The 20,184-nt window shown below is 38.1% G+C and overlaps 1 protein-coding gene across 1 annotated transcript in view; it reads right to left on the minus strand.

The window, feature by feature from the left end:
- ZFAND4 (zinc finger AN1-type containing 4) overlaps nucleotides 1-20,184 on the minus strand; it is a 173,565-nt gene that overhangs the window by 58,870 nt on the left and 94,511 nt on the right. The window contains 3 exon segments of the mRNA XM_036026692.1: nucleotides 12,598-12,784; nucleotides 17,309-17,376; nucleotides 18,542-18,617. Of these exon segments, the coding sequence (XP_035882585.1) occupies nucleotides 12,598-12,784; nucleotides 17,309-17,376; nucleotides 18,542-18,617 (331 nt within the window).

Here is a 20,184-nt window from a genome sequence, read left to right on the forward strand (position 1 = left end):
TCTTAGAAGAAAAAATGGGGATAAATATCATAATCTAGCCCTATAGAAAATTCTAGTACAGCTGAGCTTTTCTGATTCAGTACACTATAAAGATCTTTTGGCTATATCATTCCCACAGAAGCAAAATCCATTTCTACAAAAATGATCTTATTTCATTTTATCAGCCAAGGCAAACTAGACTACAGGCTGATCAAATTAACCAGAATGAAAAAGAAACTGACACTGAAGTCCTGCTTTTTATTCATCCTGAGAGGATTCTCACAAAAAAGGAGGGAGGACTCATATACAGGTGTCACCAGAACACTTTTTGTTCTTTAGAATAACAACAAAAAAATACAGATAATGTAAGATTTTTCTCAGTGTGTTTAGAAATGTAACTACTTAGAATAACAGATTTCAAATAAAAAAAGACAGCCCAGGCAATTCACGACACAAATTATTAAACATGTTAAACATTTAAAACTATTGACTAATCATCATGCTATTTGTTCATATCTTAACATAATTATTATTTGGGGACCCTTGTCTTTGACTGCATAATGCAATGGCACTTATCACACTACCTACATATTTATACTTATATGTCTATCTTTCCCTCTTACTCCACCATATATATAAGTTGAAAGCAGTTATTAGACTTTTTCCTCTTCCTAGTCTTAATACCTGGGACAAGGCTTGGCACATATTCTAAAGTTTGACAAACTTAACACAAATGTAAGTGAAATTCAATGTTTTCAACAATGAGAAAAGTAAAACAATAAGGGTTTGAAAAAACAAAAATATTCTTCCGGCCAAGATGAAGGCATAGGTAGTTACACTGTGCCTCCTCACACAACCAAAACTAAGGACAACAAGAGTTTAGAAGCAAAAAAACAACCAGAACTGAGAGAAATGAACCCAACAGAAGTCTGACTACCATTCATCCAGACTGGAAAGGAGGGGTGGAGTCGGAGGCCTATAGAGAGGGGTCCAGGGGTCCTGGCAGGAAAAAGTGGTGGCTGGCAGACACTGGCATGCAGGGCACAGACAGCAGTTGGTGAACCCCAGAAACTCGGGGGCAGCTGACAGACCGGTGGCAGACCCTAGGCATGGGAGGCAATGAGCAGACCCAGTGAGGCGCTCAAGGTAGCTGGCTGCCCGCAGCCACACATTTGCGCCCAGATGAACTAAGTGAAAACGGGCAGCAACACAGACTGCTCAACCCAGGGACCCAGTGCCAGGAAACAAAGCCTGAAGGCACTGACTGAAAACACCTGTGGGAGTTGAGGCCAGGAGATTCTCTCAGTCTCACAGGAGGCTCCTCGGAGAAACCCACAGAGTCTGAGAAAGTACACAAGCCCACCCACCCGGGAGCCAGCACCAGAGGGGCCCAATTTGCTTGTGGGAAGCGGAAAAGGGGACTGAAGTCCTACAGAGAGCTGAGCAGGCGCCATTGTTCCCTCTCAGACCCTGCCCCCACATACAACCTCACAACCCAGCAACTGGGGTGCCCTGCACTGGTGAACACCTAAGGCTCCACCCCTCATATGTAACAGGCACGACCAGACCAAAGGAAAAAAAATAAAAATAAAATAAAAAAGAGGGCTCAAACAGAGTTAAAAGCCCCAGAGCCAGTTTTTTTAAGTGACAGAGAAATAGCCAGCCTATCAGATGCACAGTTCAAAGCACTGGTGATCAGGATGCTCACAGAATTGGTGAACTTTGGTCATAAATTAGATGAACAAATGCAGACTACAATAAGAGAAATGAAGGAAAATGCACAGGGAACCAATAGTGATGGAAAGAAAACTGGGTTTCAAATCAATGGAAGTGACCAGAAGGAGGAAAGGAACAACCAAACACAAAAGAATGCAGAAACAAGAATTTAAAAAAATGAGGAGAGGCTTAGGGACCTCCAGGACACCTTTAAACGTTCCAACATCTGAATTATAGGGGTATCAGAAGGGGAAGAGGAAACACAACAAGTGGAAAAGTTGTTTGAACAAATAATAAGGAGAACTTCCCCAATCTGGCAAGGGAAATAGACTTCTGGGAAGTCTAGGAAGCTCAGAGAATCCCAAAGAGGTTGGACCCAAGGAGGAACACACCAAGGCACATCATAATTACATTACCCAAGATAAAAATGAAGGAGGGAATTGTAGAGGCAGCAAGAGATAAGGGGACAGTTACCTACAAAGGAGTTCCCATCAGAATGTCAGCTGATTTCTCAAAAGAGACCTTGCAGGCAAGAAGGGGCTGGAAAGAAGTATTCCAAGTCATGAAAGGCATGGACCTACATCCAAGAATATTCTGCCCAGCAAAGCTTTCATTTAGAATAGAAGGGGAGATAAAGTGCTTCTCAGATAAGGCCAAGTTAAAGGAGTTCATCATCACCAAGCCCTTACTATATGAAATGTTAAACGGACTTATCTAAGAAAAAGAAGATAAAAAATATGAACAGTAAAAAAAGACATCAAACTCACAGTTAGTAACAACCACACCTAGAACAAAAGCAAACTAAGCAAACAAAGAGAACAGGAGTGGAACCACAGAAATGGAGATCACATGGAGGGTTAGCAACAGGGAAGTGGGAGGAGGAGAGAGGGGGAAAAGATATAGAGAATAAGTAGCATGGACAATAGGTAGAAAATAGGTGAGGGCAGGAATGGTGTGGGAAATGTAGAAGCTAAAGAACTTATGATACATGGACGTGAACTAAAGTGGGGGAATGTGGGTAGGAGGGGGTGGGCAGAGTGGAGGGGAGTGAAGGGGGAAAATGGGACAACTGTAATAGCATAATCAATAAAATATATTTTCAAAATATTTGAAGAATGACTAAAATTTTAAATAGAGCAGAAAAAGAATGTGTGTTAGCTATTGCAGAAAGTTTACTTATAGGAAAACTAATGTATCTATGTTAAAGCATATGAGGGTTAATAAGATTTCCTGTTCTATATGGTTATAAGAATGGAAACAATTTCTACAAATGTTGTTATGCCACAACATTTTTGAAGCACTATCACCATACAAAGGCAAAATAGAGGGTGAATAACCCTGCTTCTAAACTTTATACAATGAAATAGATGACATTTTGAAGTTCAGGGTTGTTTACAAGCAGCACTCATGACTATTAGAAGGGAGAACAGCAGAATTTGATCCAATAACAAATTCAGTCTTTAGTGTGTCTTGTGACCAATACTTCTACCTATTATAGATGCCTACTACAGTATGAAAACTGACACAATGGGCAAAACACTAAATTAACATTGTTAGTGTTTCCTAAATGCCTACTCTATCAGGTACTTTCCACATATTTCTAATATTCACAAAATCTATATAATGTATTCTATCCCATTTTATAAATAAAACTGCAGTTAAAAGAGGTTACATAATTTTGTTCAAGACCAGAGAGCTAATAAATGGTGGACTTAAGATTCAAATTCCCCATCTGTCTGGTCCTAAAGTCTCTTATGCTTATGTATTCCCCACAAAAAAATGGAATTTAAAGTACGTGAAGGCTCTTGTCTTAAGGTTTACTATACCTGAAATGGGGTTGATTAAAGATTTTTGGCAGCTCACCATTGGAGTTGGAAGAAAAAACTCCAGTATAATCTATTTTTTATTACTTTGCAACATTTTAACTTTAGGTACTACTCTATTATATCCCGTGCTTTTAACATTAACTGTCCATAATTAATTAAAGAGGTTTTTGACACAACATTCCTAAAAAAAGTAAAAATTAAAAAAATAATACCTGGTCATTTATTGTTTTCTTGTGTGTGTGTAAAAAATACAATCATGATAAATATTTCATTGGATACATTTTAGGGGTTTAAAAATACTTTTAAATACACCTAATTTTTTTAACACATTATTATTTTCCCTTTCATAAAGCAGAGTCATGAGATCAGTTACAAGCCAATCATAATTCTTTTCTAGCTGAAAAATACAACTACTGATTCTGAAGATGGCAGTGAGGTAGGTGGGAGCAGAACCCACTTGCCCCTCCGCCCAGCTGGAACACCTTGCCAATCTTCTGAGGAATACAGTGAACAGCCAATGGAATTCCAGCATATATGAAGTTTGGAGGTCAAAACTATAGAGGACATTGAAAAATAGATCGTAAGGAGATCATGTTGGGACAGTAAGGTCCCTGGGACCAGCGCAGGGACCAAAGCTGCTGAGATCCTGGCCTGGAGGGATTGCTGGCTGCCACAGGAGCTTTGGAGGAGAGCCAGCTCCATGATTGTAACTCAGCAGCTCTCACCCCTACCAGAGCAGGGAAAGCAGCCTCACACCAGGGGAGACCTGGATGCATGAAGCTGCTGGGGGGAATAAATGGGACTGTGGTCACTGGCTAGGACAGTACCAGATAAATTGGGAAGCTGGGTGACACCTGGAGAGGGGAGAAGAGTTGGGCCATGAGGGACCCTGACCCGGATAGTCTCTGGACTGGTCAAAGAGTTGGGCTGTGTGAAAAATTGGGCACTTGTTAAGAATGGCAGGTGCAAACAACAGGAATTTACTCAAAAAAGGTTCCCAGGTGCTTTTTAAGGAATCTCTCACTCGACTCCTGGGTTAGCAAAGAGGGAGGAAGAGGTGTGCCACATGGACTTCAGAGGAGGACAGCAGGGCTCAGGGAGTTAGCAACCCCAGAGAGACTTAATTTAGTGGGGGAGCTGAACTGCTCTGAAGGGACTTTGAGAGTGCCCAGCACCCAGGTCAACCAAGAGGGAGGAGGTGGGTGTGAATTGCTCCTAAGCAGTGCACCTCATGGGCAGCACAACTGGTGGATTAAAGATGCCTGCCTGGTGCAGATGGACAGTGGGGGCCAAGCAGTGCATAGAAGACCTGGGCTAGAGGCTGGACAACTGAATATGGCAGCCCTGACCTGGCCCTGTCCTCCCAAAATCACTGGTAGGGAGAAAATCCAAGCACAGCCCCACTCTGCCTGCAGCATCCAGGAAGACCAGCAGAACTCACTTGGCAGGTTTAAAGTCAGAAGGAGGCTTCCACACCCCACCCAAGTGTGAAACAGTAAGACCTGCAGCTGTGAAAGGACCAGAGACAGATCCAGGGAGGGATCACAAGACTAACACCAACAACTGAGAAACTGAGATGAATTTTAATTTGCCATCCTATAGAACTTGCATTTTATTGTTTCTTATTATTTTTTATTTGTATTTATTTGATTTGATTATTTTTATTTCTCTTCTATTTAGTTCTTTGTTTTAATTGCATTGTTTCACTGATTTTCCTTGTTCTGTCTTTCACATTGCATTTTATTTTTTTCTTCTTTCACTTCAGTCATATTCCAATACATACTATTTGTCTTTTACTTTCTGTTCTTTTTATTCAGATCACATACTTGTCATATTATTGTTTTCCAGTGCTATTGTAAATACTGTAACAGGGTGCAGCCAAGATGGGAGCCCCAAATAGGGATTTGGAATGGAGTCCAGGAAATATTAGAAAAAATATCTATATATAGAATGTCCTCACCCCCACAAGTCTAAGCTGGGGGAGGGGACACATGGAGCAGGGCCATTGAGAGCTGTTTTGTATAGAAAAGCTTTGCAGCTAACCTCTGGCATGGTCATTTAACATATCAATAACCTTTAACTGGTTTCATGGATATGTTAAATAGCCATGGCCATACTTTGAGCCAGGGGCATGGAAGTGACTTCAACCCCAGATGTAACTAGGACGCAACTCCCCCTGGTTAGTGCATGCATGAGAGCTCAGAGATGACTGGAATCCAACTGCAAGAGGAAGCTTAAAAGAAGGAATTTGCTGAAATGCTTGTAAACTGTTCTGTAACTAGTTGTTGTTTTCAAAGCTGACTAAAGGGAAAATCTTTGCTCTTTCTCCCAAGCCTAGACCTAGTTGGGGGTTGTGCTGTGGGGATCAGCTTGTGGGTGTTTTTACAGTGATGTGGTGAGTGCCCTTGTGGCTCTCAACTGCTGGACCCGACCCTGCGAGGTTGCAGCAAATAGTTGGGCAAGAGAGCAAGGCTCCTGCTTACTAAAGAAGGTACTGTTGCAAAGCAGTCATAAGGAAGAGTAACCTAGGAAGAAAACCCTTTTCCTCTGAAATCCAACACACCCTTATGACATTCCCAAAAAGCACTCAGGGTCATCATTGGCTCTTACCTGAGCTAATGCGCACGTACTCCAACCAAGTTGGTGTGTTGTCCATAATGATGATGGCTGGTAGCCCTGGGTCCCTATTCGTGGGTGCCAGCTGACACAGACACCGGCCTGCAGTGTCCAAGTCATTATGGATGAAATAAGACTTTCACATAGACTACAGAGTCCAGTGGAAGAAAAGGGACAGCATGGCTGTTCTTTCAAGGGGAACAAAAGCCTTGGCCCTTGCTGTGACCAGCCTTGATTGGGTTTCTCAGTACATTACATGATGGTCCTCATTTACTATATGTACACGTTCACTCTAGGTAGTTACCTTTTACAGAAAATAAAGGAGCCAATGCTACTAATCACATCACAGAAGAGGGATATTTGCAAATGAAAAGGCAAAAGTGGTTGAACCAGTTACACTCATCCTTGGAAGGTTTAGCATGGATTTTAGGAAGTTACTTTGCAGTAAATGTCCTCAATTCAGGGTGAGGGAGATTTTTAGCAAGAGCAAGACTCAAAGTGTCTTAGGCATATTGCAGTCCTGATTCCCCATGGGAGAACCTATCTGTGGGTTCTGTAATGTTTCTCTCCCTTTCTCCCTCTCCCTTCCCCTCTAAAACCAATAAGCATGTCCTTGGGTGAAGATCTTAAAAAAAGATAAAAATTACATTAATAAAATTTTAAATGGTCCTTCTCATAGCTCTACAGCTTCCTTCTTTAAAAAATAATATTTACAAAGAAGTTGCTAATACACTAATTTAGTACAACTTGAAGTGATATCTGCTACTATTGATGGAGTAAAAATATGTGTAGAACAATGAAAAGCTTTATTGAACAAAGTGTACAAAGGCAATGAAATATAAGGTGTTTAAAACCTATGGTTATTCAGCAGGTATTCTATGGCCAATATTTGAATCTATCATGTATTAGAGCACCAGCAGTATTAATGGTAAACTTCATTTGTGTCCTGAACTTAACCAACAATTCAATGGCTTGACAGTCATAGTTTTATTGTGATATTTTCAGCTCAGGGCTGACACAGAATTTTTCTCAACAAAAAGAACTCTCCTGAAGATGGTGGTGCAGGTAAACGCAGCTCACTTCTTCACACAAACACATGAAAAATTACAACTAAATTACAAAGCAACTATCAACCAGAATCATCAGAAAATCAAACTGTATGGAAATCTGACAACCAAGGAATAAAAGAAGTCACATTCATCCAGATTGGTCAGAAGGACGAGTATGTGGACATGTGGAATGGGCAGTCCCACACGCACATGTTTTGGATAAAAATCAGGAGGGATACCTCAGGAGCGAAGTTTCCCAGCCCCACATCAGAACACCCAGCCCAGGGTCCAGTGCCAGGAAGATAAGTCCCCATAACTTCTGCCTATAAAAACCAGTGGGGGATTGGGTGGCAGATGAAACTGTAGCATTCTCAGGTGTCTCCTTTTAAAGGGCCCAAAAAGAGTCCTAGGACTTATAGACTCATTCCTTCCATCTCCAGCACTAGGGCAGCAGCCAGTAGGGCAACTTAGCATAGAGGGAGAAACTTAAGTGTCTGGCATCACAACAAGTGCCAAGTGACAGCTTCCTCTTGGACAAAACTCCAAAGGCCAGTCAGTAGCCACTGTCCCTTTTCAGACCCCTCTCCTACACAGAGCTACAGAGTGGTAACACCATATCTGAGACTCCATCAGCCTAGTTCACACAGGTTGCCCTGCCCTGGTGATTACTTAAGGTTCTTCCCAATCCAACTTATGGGTGTACTTTTCTACAATAGGCCACACTACTAAGAGGGAGAGTAAAAGCAGCTGTACCTAATACATAGAAACAAACACAGAGAAGATTCCCATTCCAAAATGAGAGTACAAAGAAATATGACCTAAATGAAAAAAAAGAACCAAACAAAATGGAGATAAGCAATCTGTCAGATGCAGAGTTCAAAACATTGGTTATTAGAATACTCAAGGAATTCATTTGGTACATCAACAGCATGAAAAAGGCCCAGGCAGAAATGAAGGTTACACTAAGTGAAATAAGGAAAAAATTAGAGAATCAACAGTGGAGTGGATGACACCAAGAATCAAATCAATAATTTGGAACATAAGACAAGAAAACCTATTCAATCAGAACAAGAAGAAGAAAAAGAATTTGAAAAAATTAGGTTAGAGCAAAAAGCCTCTGGGACAATTTCAAACATACCAATATTTGTATCATGGAGTTCCAGAAAAAGTACAGAAAGAGCAAGAAATTGAAAACTTATTTGAAAAAATAATTCATGAATATGTCCCTAATTTGGTGAATGAAATAGATGTGCAAGTCCAGGAAACAGAGTCCCAAACAAGATGGACACAAAGAGAACCACACCAAGAATCCATCATAATTAAAATGCCTAAAATTAAAGATAAAGAGAATCTTAAGAGTATCAAGAGAAAAGCAGAGAGTTCCCTACAAAGGAATTCCTATAAGACTGTCGGCTGATTTCTCACAAGAAACTTTGCAGGCTAGAAGGGATTGACAAAAAATATTCAAAGTGATGAAAAGCAAGGACCTACAACCTAGATTACTCTACCCAGCAAAGCTATCAATCAGAATTGAAGGGCAGATAAAGTGCTTCTCAGATAAGGCCAAGTTAAAGGAGCTCATCATCACCAAGCCATTATTATATGAAATGTAAAGGGCTTATTTAAGAAATAGAAGATTAAAACTATGAACATTTAAATGCAATAAATCACAACAATCAACAACTGAATCGAAAAACTAAGAACATGTATTAATGGACCCACAGGACATGGACAACAGTGTGGGAAATGACTGTAGAATTGGGGTGGGGGAGGGTTGGATGGGCGGAGGAAGGCAAGGGTGGAAAGATTGGGACACCTGTAATAGGAAAAAAATAAAATGATAAAAAGGATATTTGATTTTAAGAATAAAAAATAATAAACAACAAAGAAAACAAGCAAAACAGAAACAGAATCATAAATAGGGAGATCATTTGGAGGGTTATCAGTTGGGAGGGGGAAGTGGAGAAGGGGGGCAAAGGTACAGGGATTAAGGAGTACAAATTGGTAGGTACAGAATAGACAGGGGATCCTAACTAGTGTAGGAAGTGGAGAAGCTAAAGGACCTTATGTGCATGACCTGTGGACATGAACTAAGGGGGAGGATGCCAGAGGAAATGGGGGATACTGGGTGGAGGGGAGCTAAAGGGGAAATTGGAACTATAATCACATAATTAATAAAATATATTTTTAAAAGAAAGAACTATCTTCTGCTAATATCAAACACTGAATGCTTTTGAAAATTGGCTTTTACTGTGGACTTCATGGTGAATTCCACCTAAATTACAAGGCAAAAGAATGGTTTGTGAGAAACTTATACTACAGTAATGCCATTTTGACTAGTTGTCAAAATGTAATCACATGTAATGTCATGCTTCAAAAGTTAGAAACTTAAGCGAGATCTCAATTCTCACACAATATTTACAGCAGACAATTTTTGAACTCAAAGTATGCCCCCCAGCAGCATTTTTATACCTCACTGTAAATTGATAGAAATTTGCATATTTAAAAATCTATTACAATATGGCATTGAGGAGCTCCACCTATCTCCAATTGAAAATAATCTGCAATGTAATACCATATTAAAGTAAATAGCAACAAAAGACTCTAACAGAATTCTATAAATACCTTCTAAGTGATGAAACATGCTCTATTAAAAATATATATTCATAAACTCCTATTAGTATTGGTAGTACCTATCTTTGTGAAAAGAAATTTTCCAAGATAAAACACATAAAATGTCTTTACTGATCAATATTACACAAATGAACTTTTGCAACTGATTTTGCAAATTTGATAGGCAACACTAACTTTAAAAAAAGAACCTTTCTTTTCAATTTTGTAATTTTTTAAAGATTTTGTTTATTTAGTTTTAGAGAGAGGGGAGGGGAAGGAGAGAAATATCAATGTATGGTTACCTCTCAAGTGCCCCCCACTGGGGACCTGGCCAGCAACCCAGGCATGTGCCCTGACTGGGAATTGAACTGGCAGCCCTTTGGTTCGCAGCCCATGCTCAATCTACTGAGCTACAACAGCCAGGGTGGCAACACTGAGTTTTTACCCCAAGTATTACTCCCACAAAAAAATAATTCTCATTAATAGACCTGAATTACATACATAGGCCCACACACATACTCAATTATTATTTTAATTTCTGAATTTGTCATTAAAAGTCTCCTGAAAAAAAATTTCTCTCTTGTTATATAAATACCTACACCTGATTTTGTCTCCTAGCCTTAAAGCCCTAAAATAGTAACTATTTGGCCTTTTACAGAAAAGTTGCTGCCTCTTGTTGTAGAATAGGCATAATAAATTTCCTTCAAGGTATAAACAAAATTTTGTTTCTATTCCCCTTGTTCATCTATTCTATCTCTTGTCCAATTCTGGTAGGTAAATAGAAAAAAAGAGAAAAAAATTTAAATTACCTTGAGAGGAACAATAATGCAATTTTAATTAAAATCTATGGCAACAGTTGTGCTACGTCTAAAACACAATAAAAGTAGGCTGAGGAAAAATTGGAGTAAAAGGAGGAAATGGCGCTTCAAGTGAAAGGAAATAGATGTGTGAAAACATGGCATAATGAAAGAGACCTGAAAAATTGATGATGACAGGTAATAAAGGGCCTTACATGCTAAGCTAGGGAGTCTAGATTCTCTCCTTTAGGAAAGGAGAGACAAAAGAGAATATTCTTAATAAAGAAAACCAAAACAGCAGTGATCTAGCACAGAGAGAGGCTGTATAAAAAAATTCTATTCATGGTCCAAATGAGAGACATTGGATTAGGGCTACAGCTCTCATTGTTCCCTCTTCCAAACTTCAAGACCAAATGTTTATGCCACATTTGTAGTGCTAACCAACCAGATCCTGACACACTAGTTAACAGTATACCTGAAACCTATATAACTTTATTGATTAATGTCACCCCAGTAAATTCAATAAACAAGAAAAATATACAGCCGATACCCTTTTGTTACAGTCTGCTCTCCTTCTTCCACAAAGTCTAATCTTTCTTCCACGTAACACTCTGTGGTGGGAAGAATCCTAAAGGAATCCTGATGATTCCCAATCTCTGATGCTCATACCCTGTATACTCTCCTACCCTTCAGCATGGGCATAACCTGTGGTTTACATGCAGCCAACAGAATACAGCAAAATTAAAAGGATTTTGCAGAGGTAATTTAGGCCCCAAATCAGTAGACTTTGAGTTCATTACAGTGGAGCTTTGGACAGACTTCAGCCAATAGCCAGCAAAAAACCATGGCCCTCAGTCATATAACCACCAGGAAATGAATTATGACAACAATGTGAATTAGCATGAAAGCAGGTTCTCTTCCTTAATCAAGCCTCCAGATAAGAGTACACCTTTGCCAACACCATGATTGTAACTTGTGGGGCCCTGAGTAGAGCACCCAGCTACACTGTCTAGACTCTGGACCCACAGAAGCTGTTCTTCAGACTATCAGTTATCTTTTCTATAAATTGTTTGCCACTAGGCTTTTTATGTTGTAGATTAAATTTGGTTACCTGTAACACTGATCCTTCCTCCTTTATCTGCTTGGCAAACTCATACTTCTCATTTATGGTTGCTCCTTCTCAGAGATCATACTAACCTCCCTACCTTTCAGGAAAATGAAGGCCCTCTCACCTGGTTTTTCAGAGATGTTGATATGTTTTCATAACTTTTGCCAGTAGTATATTATAGATACTATTTATACCAGATTGCACGCTCCATGAGAGAGAAATAATCATCTTTGTAACCCAGTGCCTAGGGTAGACAGTGGCTACAAAAATTCAGTAATGTTTACTGACTTAAGTGAAAGGCAATAAAGAATGACAGTAAGACAGAATGCACAAAAATGTATAGATTACCTTGTCCAATTCCCTAAATGTTGTTTTGCTCACCCAAGTACCTTTAGGTTGTATCCTTTTAATTTATAGTAATGTTACAATTTCTCCTCCTTTAATAGAGTAGAAAAACAAGACCAGAGAAGTAAGATTTACCCACCTTTTAAGCAGCAGAGTTAAATTTTGAAAAATGATAGTAATTTTTAGGTTCAACCCTTTCTACTATGGCAAGGCTGTATAATAACATACTATTATAACAGACTCTATAATCTAGTAGGCATCTTAAAGTTTCATAATGTCACAGAAATAAATCTTTTGTATAAAAATATATTATTCCAAAAAGAAATTTTGGGTTTAAAAACTAACTGCCCTCTAAGTATTAATTATATGAGGGCAATTTCAGAATCACATACCCGGGGTTGAAGGTATAGAGGAAAATGCACAAAATTTAGTCAGTCTTGTGAATGTAATAAGATAATCTTGACAACACAAGGGAAACATAAAGGTTTAGGAAGTGTATCATATGATAATCTTTTTTAAGTGAGACATGAAAATGAAAACCTATTTACCTTAATGATTCAGATAATGGTGTTAAAGTGCCATCTCCCCTATCTACTACACGAAAGAAATTCAATTGCTCTCCTTCTCGGTATACCAAAAATGTAACTTGCTTATTGTAGGAGGTCTTCTCCCAGGCTTCATCTCGACTGGAATCCATGTACTCAGCCATCTCCCTAAGTGGGTCATCCATAGGAACTACAAATGGAAAAATTGATAAACAAGCTTTCAGTTTATATCAAGTTGTATGCATCTTGGTACAGTGACAAGATAAAATGTGATGCATTTGTGTACAGCCCTGTGTATACATATATACATGATATTCTCCAAAGAATTTTCTGGTCTTTTATAGTTAATACCACAATCCTTATGTTGTATTAATAAGAAAGAAATTAAATGCATTGTTATGTTTTTATGTACAAAGATACATGAGGTCTTTCCTCTACCACTAGAGTCTGTATATTTGTTGATTCTATGACATAATTAACTATGATTTTTATTTGACACTTCTACTTCCTATATTTTCCAAAATTGGTTCAATCAATAATACAAATTCCACTTACTTTAGATTTAAAAAATACACATAATTAGGAGACATATTAGAAATGAGAAGCAAGTGAATCCCTCTTTTTCTTTCTGATCTTATACAGAGGCTGATTTTCTTAGAGCTGTTCTTGATGTGCAGTTAGGTAATTAAAAATACACAATAATACAGAAACAAGGGGGCCATTTAATGTACTAAAACTGCAGTGTGAAGGGTCAGAATGTGTTTCTTTTTTAAAGATTTGTATTTATTTTAGACAGAGGGTAAGGGAGGGAGAAACAGAGGGAGAGAAACATCAGTGTGTGGTTGCCTCTCTCAGGCCCCTGATTAGGGACCTGGCCTACAACCCAGGCATGTGTCCTGACTCGAAATTGAACTGGTGATCCTTTGGTTCATAGGCTGGCATTCAATCCACTGAGCCACACCAGCTAGCCTCTTGTTGGTTGGTAGAATGTCGTTTCTTAAAAGGACCCCAATTGTCCTAGAATATATCCACATGTCCAGTCAGAGCATGAGGACTGGAACAAAACCCTCACTAGCAGGCTCTAGAAGTCTGAAGATGTCCTCAGGTTTGAATTATATTGCAACCATGATTACAGCCCACTCTTGTCCACAGCACCCACAGGTTCCACTCCTGTGGTAGAAATGGTCCTGAAGAGATTGCTGACTCACAGGGTGAATGTTCTAAAAGCCCCTGAACTCCAGAGTTGGTTGTCTAAGTAATGGTTACAGGAAGATAAAAAAGTTCATTCTCAAAGACATTTTCTGTCAAGCCGAAGAAACATTAATGCTTTCCTAAAATAGCCAACAATTTCGGAAACTGCGTAACTCTCATTCAAGCAGCTTATTATTAACAGAAGCACAGTGCTGTACTACCCTTTTAAAAAGTTACTACAATGAGAAATATTAAACACTGAAAGTAACAAGGTAAAAACATTAAAGATTTTCCCATAGCCTAAATTCAATATCACCACTACTAAAATACAAAAAACTTTTGGAAATAAAATTTTTATAAAAATGTTTGAATGTTTTGATTGACTCTTTCATAGGCACAAAATGCATAAATATTTAAAGACATTTTTAAAACAAGTTCTTTTTTCTTTTTTTATTACTTTATTGTTGTTCAATTGCAGTTGTCTGCATTTTTTCCCCAACCCAGCCAAACACACTTACCTCCCTTGCTTCTCCCCTCCCCCTTGGTTTTGTCCATTTGTCCTTTATAGTAGTTCTTGAAAACCCTTCCCCCCATTGCCCCCTACCCCTTCCCTCTGGCTATTGTTAGATTATTCTTAATTTCAATGTCTCTGGTTATATTATGCTTGCATTTTTCTTTTATTAATTATGTTCCAGTTAAAGGTGAGATCATATGGTATTGTAGCCACTGTGGAAAACAGTATAGAATTTCCTCAGCAAACTAAAAATGGAACTGCCTTTTGACCCAGCAATTCCACTGCTGGGATTATACCCTAAGAGCCCTGAAACACCAATCCAAAAGAACCTATGCACCCCAATGTTCATAGCAGCAACAATTTACAATAGCCAAGTGCTGGAAGCAACCTAAGTGCCCATCAGCAAATGAATGGATCAAAAAACTATGGTACATTTACACAGTGGAATTCTATGCAGCAGAGAGAAAGAAGAAGCTTATACCCTTTGCAACAGGGATAAAACAAGTTCTTACCAATTTTAAGTTAATGCTGTATTCACATTACATTCACAAAAAATAAAAGAACTGTGCTACTTCAATCACTAATGCCACATGAAAGCCTTATTTAAATCGATGTAGTGTGCCTTGCTTAGGGAGGCACCAGGACTGAATATGTGTATGAACATATGTGCATGTATGCACACATTTTAACAGAAAAATCATTTAGATTTCATCAGGTATAAATTTACTTGTAGATAGGAAAGTATTTTCTATGGTGTTTTGATAATGGTTAATTCAAAAAACAATTTTAAAGGCTAAATATCACTGGAACTGAGGTGAAAAAGCTACTTTCTGAACCAGAAGTTTCAAGACTAAATAACTAAAAAAAAATCTTGTTTCTCAAATACCATATTGAGAAGTTTTAGATCTGGGTTCATTTTTTTCACAAAGTTTTTAATATGTAACATAGATAACATCAAGTTTTTAATTTTAAAAAAGTTGATTCAGTAAATGTAAAATTATTAAAAACAATTTAAAATATAAAAAAACAGACAAGTTCTAGGTTCTGATTTGTCAACTTACAAATAAGACACAGAAATCTGTAGCAAAAATACTATTAAGAAGCTCCAACTATCCAAAGGTATGATGTCTTTCATTTTTTAATTTTAAAAATACATACATTTTTAACTCTGAATCTGTAGAAGTATAACACTTATACTTCTCATAAACATAAAATAATTGTATTCCTAGTAAGAAAAGTAGGTATTCCGATTAAAACTCTGATTTAAATAAAATACTACATACAAATAACCAATGTTCAAAAATATAATACAGTGGAGTTCACATGTCATTAAATACTAAATAATTCTTTTTTATAATAATGACTCAGTAAATTCTTTAGGGGTTCTCGTACTATCTTCAAACGTGATACTATAAACATCACTTCATGTCAAATAGGACAATTTTATAAGTCCAATTAATAGACAGTCCTAGATATTAAGAGTGCTAACCAGCTTTAATATATTATCTTCATCTTTTCTAACCTATCCAAAATATTTAAACAGCAAAAGTCACCTATCTCACAAAATACTCTTGAAATAGTTAGGAAAAAGATGGTAATATTGATAGTTTTATTTTCTAACTAAAATTTGAAGCATGGAGGTAAAAATTTGACCTGTGGAAGAAATAAACCAGCAGTGGAATCTATAATTAACCTTAAAATTTCTGATTAAAGAAGGCTCAAACAAATATGAAGGCCTTCCCCCAAACGATGACTGAGCAGTCTAAGGATGCCTCTTTTTGGTGGGGATTCATGTGGCATATCTTTTTTTTTTTTAAGTTTTTATTTATTTACTTTTAGAGAGGGAAGGTGGTGGGGAGAGAGAGAGAGAGAGAAACATCAATGTGCGGTTGCTGGGGGCTATGGCCTGCAACCCAGGAATGTACCCTGGCTGGGAATCGAACCTGGGACACTTTAGTTCCCAGCCCGCACTCAATCCACTGAGCTACGCCAGCCAGGGCTCATGTGGCATATCTGATTTAGGGACCAATGTAAACCTTCCAAGTTCTTCCCATGCTTCACTTTCTTGTTAATAAAGTCTCTGCTCACATCATCTTTTCACAAGATCCTTCCACAATCATCCTCCTACTACCTTGCTTCCACAGACTCTATCACACTATCCTACTTCCTCCACAGCATTTACAACTGCTTGAAATATTGATTCTTTACACATTTATCATGGACATTTTCATGAACTAGGGACATTTTCTCCCATAAAACACAACATCTAGTACATGCTCAAAATGTATTTCCTGCATGAATGAGTGTATGAATGAATGAATGAACTCCCAGAGACTGCTCACATTCTGAAAAAGGATTCAACAGGGCCATGATAATATCTATGAAACCCAAATATATCATAGACCAGGCTAATAGCAGACATCATAGAAGTTTCAATAAAAATTATTACCCCAAGAATTAAAGAATCAGTGGATAAGAAAAGCGACCTGGCTGGCGTAGCTCAGTGGATTGAGCGTGGGCTGGGAACCAAAGTGTCCCAGGTTCGATTCCCAGCCAGGGTACATTCCTGGGTTGCAGGCCATAACCCCCAGCAACCGCACATTGATGTTTCTCTCTCTCTCTATCTCTCTCTCTATCTCCCTCCCTTCCCTCCCTAAAAAATAAAATAAATAAATAAATAAATAAAAAAGAAAAGCAATAAGACTGGAGTGAACCTAAACACAATGACAACATATTTATACTATGCCATCCCATTTCCCTTCCCTATGTTGATGAGGTTTGTTTTATAAATCTCTCTGGACTGAGACTTTCTGGAATATAAATTCCCATCTCTATTCATTTAGGCTTTAAAGAACAATGTGTAGAAAACAAACAAACAAACAAACAAGTGGTTCTTTTAAAACCTAAGAGCAGAAAGAAAACCTTACTACAAAATATAAAAATACCAACTGGCTTGAAGATTGATATTGTCAAATTGCTTTAATATACATAATTTTAACATACGCCTACCTCTTCTAGTATTTATAGGTCCACCACGTATAGCCAATACCAGCTTCAAGGTACAGCCTTCTGAAATGCTGTGGATAGTTAACACAAAAATAAACTACAGTCATCAAAATGCATTAATTGATAAATATATAGTATGTACTTCTTTAGCAGGCATAGTGCTACTCCTCTAAAATATAAATATAGATATAGTAATGTGCATAAATATAACATGTTAACTTATTTACTTATATAATGAAAAAGTGAAGAAGTTTTCATAAGCCTTAAATACGACATGAAATATCAATAAAAGTACTGGAAAGGACCTCTGTGATCATGTAGTTTAACCTGTTTACTTTATATGTAAGAAAAAGCAGGCCTAAGAAGAAAGGAAGCTTGTTCAAGACCCAGAGTGTTACAAAATAGCAGGTATATTTAATAAAGTAGGAAACAGGAAAACAGCAAATCTACAAGGTCTCTCAGTGTTCTTTCAGCTATTCCATACTGCCTCTAACATTTTTATTCTTTTCTTTTTAAAAAAAATTTTTTTTATTTATTTTTAGAGAGGGACCAAGGGAGGGAGAAAGAGAGGGAGAGAAACATCAATGTGTGGTTGCCTCTTGAGCATCCCATAAGGGACACCTGGGCCACAACACAGGCATGTGCCCTGACTGGGAATCAAACTGGTGACTCTTCAGTTTGCAGGCTGGCACTCAATCCACTGAGCCACACTAGTCAGGGCTGTTCTTTTCTTAAGTGTGAAGATTTATGTGAGAACAGGCAGAAAAAAGACAAAATGTCTGACAGTATTATCTGCAGCAATCACTGGTGCACACAGTGTCACTTAGTAACTGAAGAAAGACTTAATTTAAAAATGAAAGATATAATGAAGAGCAATAATCTTTTACTCAATACTTGTGAAAATGGAAGGAAAAAGAAGCTAACCAGGTGAGAATGGGGTCAATATTCAAAGAAAAGAGCAAAGAACTCAAGATCAGAAGAGAAAGATCTAAAAAGGAAGGAGATAAATAGCTTAGAGTGACTGATGAAAAGGGAAAACACAGATTCAAAGGACAAAAATTAGGTAATATAAGGTATTGATCTAATACATTTTAAAGTTCAGGATTTACACAGAAATCTAGAAAACAGAACTATTCAGAAGAAGAGACACGATCCAAGGATTCAGAAGAAAAACAACAGTATATGAACTTGTAATACTGAGCATCTATAAAACAGCTAATATGCAGTTATACTTACTTGTAATCATTCAAGCAATAATCATCTTCAAGTTCCACATTATTCCAAATTAAGTGCTGTTGACAGATAGGAATACCTTAGGGAAAGGTTATTAAAAAATGGTTAAAAATTCAATAGCATCCTCAGAAGAATATGATACAAAACTATGTTATTAAAAAAAATGAAGGAGATGGAGGAGAAAATTAAAGTGGAGCAGGAAGAGGGGAAAATAAACATATTTCTAAATTTAATGCTGAGTGTTTAGCTAAAATTTACAGAATCATAGGTTTTTAAAAGACATGGCTAGGACTTCCAGCCAAGATGAAAGTATAAGTAGATACACTTTGCCTCCTCACACAACCAAAAGAAGGACACCAACAAATTTAAAAACAAAAAATAGCCAGGACTACCAGAAAACTGAGCTGTATGGAAGTCCAACAACCAAGGAGTTAAAGAAGAAATATTCATCTAGACTAGTTGGAGGGGCAGAGAGGACTCACAGCAATGTGGCAGCTGGAGGACCAGCTTGGGCAATGCAGTATCTGGCAGACCAGGTAAGGAATGGGAGGTCCCATATTTGCATGCAGATAAACTGGAAGGAACACCTGGGGAGCAAGACTGCATAACCCAGAGTTCCACTGTGGGGAAATAAAGCCTCAAAACCTCTGACTGAAAAAACCTGTGGGGGTCGTGGCAGCAGGAGAAACTCCCAGCCTCACAGGAGAGTTCACTGAAGAGACCCACAGGGTACTAGAACATACACAAAGCCACCAACATGAGAATCAGCACCAGAAGGGTCTAATGTGCTTGTGGGTACCAGGGAAAGTGATGGAAAGCCAGTGGAGAGCTGAGTAAGCTGAATTGTTTCCTGTCTGACCTCTCCTGTACACACATTGCCACAAAGCAGCAACGCGAATTGCAATGCCCTGGCAAATACCTACAATTCCACCCCTTACTATGTAACAGGCACAACAAGACAAAAATATATGGCCCAAATGAAACAACGTACCAAAGCTCCAAAAACAGAACTAAGTGATAAAGAGATAGCCAACCTACTAGATGCAGAGTTCAAAACACTTGTAATAAGGATTAATATGGTCCCAAAATAGAGGAAGAAGTGAAGGCTATGCAAAATGAAATAAAGGAAAATGCACAGGGAACCAACAGTGACAGGAAGGAAACCAGGACTCAAATCAACAATTTGTCCCAGCAGGAAGAAATAAACATTTAACCACAATAGAATGAAGACACTAGAATTCAAAAAAATAAGGAGAGGCTGAGCAACCTTCAAGACAACTTTAAACATTCCAACATTCAAATCATTGTGGTGCCAGGAGGAGAAGAGGAAGAGCAAGAAACTAAAAACTTATTTGAAAAAATAATGAAGGAGAACTTCCCTAGTCTGACAAAGGAAATTAATTTCCAGGAAGTCCAGGAAACTCAGAGAGTCCCAAATAAGTTGGACCCAAGGAAGCACACACCAAGGCACATCATAATTACATTACTCAAGACTAAAGATGAGAGAATCTTAAAAGCAACAAGAAGACAGAAGAGAGTTACCTACAAAGGAGTTTCAATAAGACTATCAGCTGATTCCTCAAAAGAAACCTTACAAGCAAGACGAGCCTGGAAAGAAGTATTCCAAGTCATGAAAGGCAAGGACC

Source organism: Phyllostomus discolor, chromosome 5 (assembly GCF_004126475.2).
Source record: "Phyllostomus discolor isolate MPI-MPIP mPhyDis1 chromosome 5, mPhyDis1.pri.v3, whole genome shotgun sequence".
NCBI lineage: Eukaryota > Metazoa > Chordata > Mammalia > Chiroptera > Phyllostomidae > Phyllostomus > Phyllostomus discolor.